The following is a 3,362-nucleotide window of genomic DNA, read 5'->3' as shown; positions in this document are numbered from 1 at the left end:
ACACACACAAAAAACTCTTCACAACCTCAACACTCTCTTCTCCTTCCTCTCCAAATATGTCCTGCAACAATAATAACAACATTCAAGACACCCCTTCAGTCCCAGGGTTCCCCTACTCTTCAGCAGCGGCAGCAGCCACCACAGCAGCAGCAGCGTTTCGCGGGGCTCACCTGAGAGGCCGCGGCCGACCCGTCTACAGCGCTGTGCGAGCCGCCGTGCCTCAACCGGCCATGCCTACATACCCTGGGTAAGAACAGACTTAAAAGAAGACTTAAATAAATATAATAAATTAAGTAAAAAGTGCTATAAATGGATAAAGCATAAGATGAAATGTAAATATTATTAGAAACAATCCAGTTAAGTAAAAATGTGAAAAGATTTAAATACAATCTAAAAAAAAAATGTATAATTTTAAGAATTTAAGTAAAAATGTGAAGAATTTTTTTTAAATAGAATACAAATATTAATATAAAATATGTGAAGAAAAAGTGCTATAAAAGGATAAAGAATAAGATAAAATGTAAATATTAATATAAACAATCCAGTTGAGTAACAATGTGAAAAAAATGTTATACAATATTTTAAAACATTTATACAATTTTAAGAAATTAAGTAAAAATGTGAAATAAAAAGATAACAAAATAGAATAAAAGTAAAGTAAAATATGCAAATTTACAATAATATATAACCGCAATAAATATGTACAAACCTGTGTTAGTATTGATAAAGATAATAATTCTGAAATGCACAATTCAAAGTGTGTTTTAGCCGCTGATGGTGAAATCAGAACTATCAGAGTTATTGACTTCACACACATTTGTATCTGCCCTGTATCTGCACTGAGTGTTTTAACACATTTGAGAAGTACTAAAAGTCAGGATCAATTGTTTTGTTCAGTGGCCTGTAAATCTATTGAGGAACTCCCCATGAATACCACTTCACAGGATCCTTCCCCCGCTCTCTGTTTAATACAGTGGCTCGTGCTCACACATCATTCACACTTCACATCCCTTCCCTCTGTCACACTCAGTTCTTAAGCTCTTCAGCTCTGATGGGAATGCACCATCCGAGCTTCATTTGAATAAAACCCCGCAGATACCAAGCCATCGGCAGATTAGCATAAACACACACAAAGCACATCGAGCCATTATGCAGAAGCAGTCACAGAATTATTCCCCGTTAACGTGTGTGTTTTGTCCATCAGTGTGTGTACTGTGCATGTTGTTGCCGTGCTGTGATTGGCTAATGGGGTCGACTCGTGACTGCTCAGATCAAAGCAGCATTGATTGGTTAATGGCTTTTCTTACTATGATGATGATGATGATGATGAAGCTGAACAAGAGGAAATACCCGCTCCATATCTGCTCAACTAGAAACCAAAGCACACCTCTGAGATTTCATAAGAGCATCAAAGCAGCTTTAAAGGTCACCTATTGTGCAAAATCCAATTCTCCATGTCTCTTCTGCATCAACATGTGTCCCCTCTTCTCCATGTCTCTTCTACATCAACATGTGTCCCCTCTGTGGAAAGAGACTCTGAAAGTTTCAGGAACAAAGATTCTCTCTCTTTTTGATCCATTTCTATAAAAACCTGTCTGAAAATAAACTGATCAGATTTTGGCCACTTTATGATGTCATAACGATGTTTTGGCTTGTGTAACCATTAGCCAATCAGCAACCAAGGTAACCCCCCCCCCCCCCCTTATCACCTGAATCTCCTCCTAGAGCACCATTGTGTTCTTTGTAACCAAATGTCTCTCAGAGGGGCGTGGGGAGGGGCTCCTTATTTTCATCTAAAGTAACAGACAGAGAATCAGCACTTTGGAAACAGGGCTGAAACAGAGGGGATTATGGGTAATGCTGCAATGATCTGTTTGGTGTTTCAGCCAATCAGAGACAGGCTCTGTATATATCTGAGACCTGTAATATATTGATAAAACAGTATAATAGGAGACCTTTAATGTCTTGGTTTTATTGTAGCGGGGGAATAAGAGATCTTTATGGTGGCACTTCAGCTCAAGGACATTAATCTGTTAGCTATGGAGTCACAGGAGTGCCATTACAAAGAAGACATCTGTAGAAGATGAGTAAAAGACATGTGTAAATAATAAATATGTAAATAAACAAAGAAGTTCCCCTTTTAAATTCTCATAAATTACATTTCTAATCTAAAATCTTTAGTTTGTTTTTTGGGATTATTTGTTTTTACATAATAAAATGTATTCTTTAAGCCTTTATTTTATACGTTTTTGCTTTTGCCTTTAAATAATAAAGAATTAAAAACAAATAAATACATAGAAAAACTTTGATATCATCATTTATTTGCAAAAAATATATAAATATTAATATAAGGAAATAAATGTGAATATAAATGAAAAATGCTTAAAATTAAATTGTAATAATTTGCATATCATATTTTGTTGTGTTTTGATTTGTATGTTTTTTTATGTATAAAAATGTATATATTTCCACATTTTCTATTCTTATATTTATTTATTTTAATTATTATTTGTTGTATTATAATTTTTGTTAATTCATTTATTTTATTTTATTTATATATATATTTTCCATTTAATTATCTTTATTTTTCCACATTTATTGAACTGTTTCTTGTAGATATGTAGGCTTTATGAAGTCTCTCCTATGACTCCACAATCAGCTTTATTTCAGTAATGGAGCTCAAGTGGGAGCTGTATTTCCTCTGCATGCTGCATGGGTGTGAAATAACGTTTCTCTCTCTGTCTCCCCCTCTCTCCCCCTCTCTCTCTTTATAATGATGTTGCTGTGTGACCTTCCTCCACTCTGGTTTTTCGGGACTGTGCACCACTCCATTTGCACCCTCCTCTTCCTCCACTCTCTCCTCTTCCTCCTCTCAGTGTGGTGTATCAGGATGGGTTTTACGGCGCTGCAGACTTATATGTAAGTAAACTCACCTCCCACCGACACTCCCTCTCTATCTCCCCCCCCCTCCTCTCCTCACAGCTTATCCTGCTTTTTCTTTCCCTCTGGGGGTTGATTCTGCATGTGTGTGTCCAGTCATGCGCTGCACAGAGCTGCCTGCAAACATGTAAACATGTAAACACACCTTCTTATTATGTTATTTCAACGCAGCTCGGGTCAAAAAAGGTTTAAAAATAGCTGCAAAAACGTAAGAATGGTGAATCTCAAACCATAAGGGTGTGTGTGTGTGTGTGTGTGTGTGTGTGTGTGTGTGTGTGTGTGTGTGTGTGTGTGTGTGTGTGTGTGTGTGTGTGTGTGTGTGTGTGTGTGTGTGTGTGTGTGTGTGTGTGTGTGTGTGTGTGTGTGTGTCGTGTGTGTAGTGTGTGTGTGTGTGTGTGTGGTGTAGTGTAGTGTCGTAGTAG

General features: G+C 37.1%; 1 protein-coding gene across 1 annotated transcript in view; it reads left to right on the top strand.

Annotated features, from left to right (window-relative positions):
• LOC104965394 (RNA binding protein fox-1 homolog 1-like) overlaps positions 1-3,362 on the top strand; it is a 132,814-nt gene that overhangs the window by 39,805 nt on the left and 89,647 nt on the right. Inside the window, exons 7-8 of the mRNA XM_010794349.1 lie at positions 100-247; positions 2,877-2,923. Of these exons, the coding sequence (XP_010792651.1) occupies positions 100-247; positions 2,877-2,923 (195 nt within the window). The remainder of the gene's footprint in view (positions 1-99; positions 248-2,876; positions 2,924-3,362) is intronic.

This window comes from Notothenia coriiceps, unplaced genomic scaffold (assembly GCF_000735185.1).
Source record: "Notothenia coriiceps isolate Sejong01 unplaced genomic scaffold, NC01 NC01_scaffold00037244, whole genome shotgun sequence".
NCBI lineage: Eukaryota > Metazoa > Chordata > Actinopteri > Perciformes > Nototheniidae > Notothenia > Notothenia coriiceps.
This window is presented reverse-complemented; position numbering and strand designations above follow the sequence as displayed.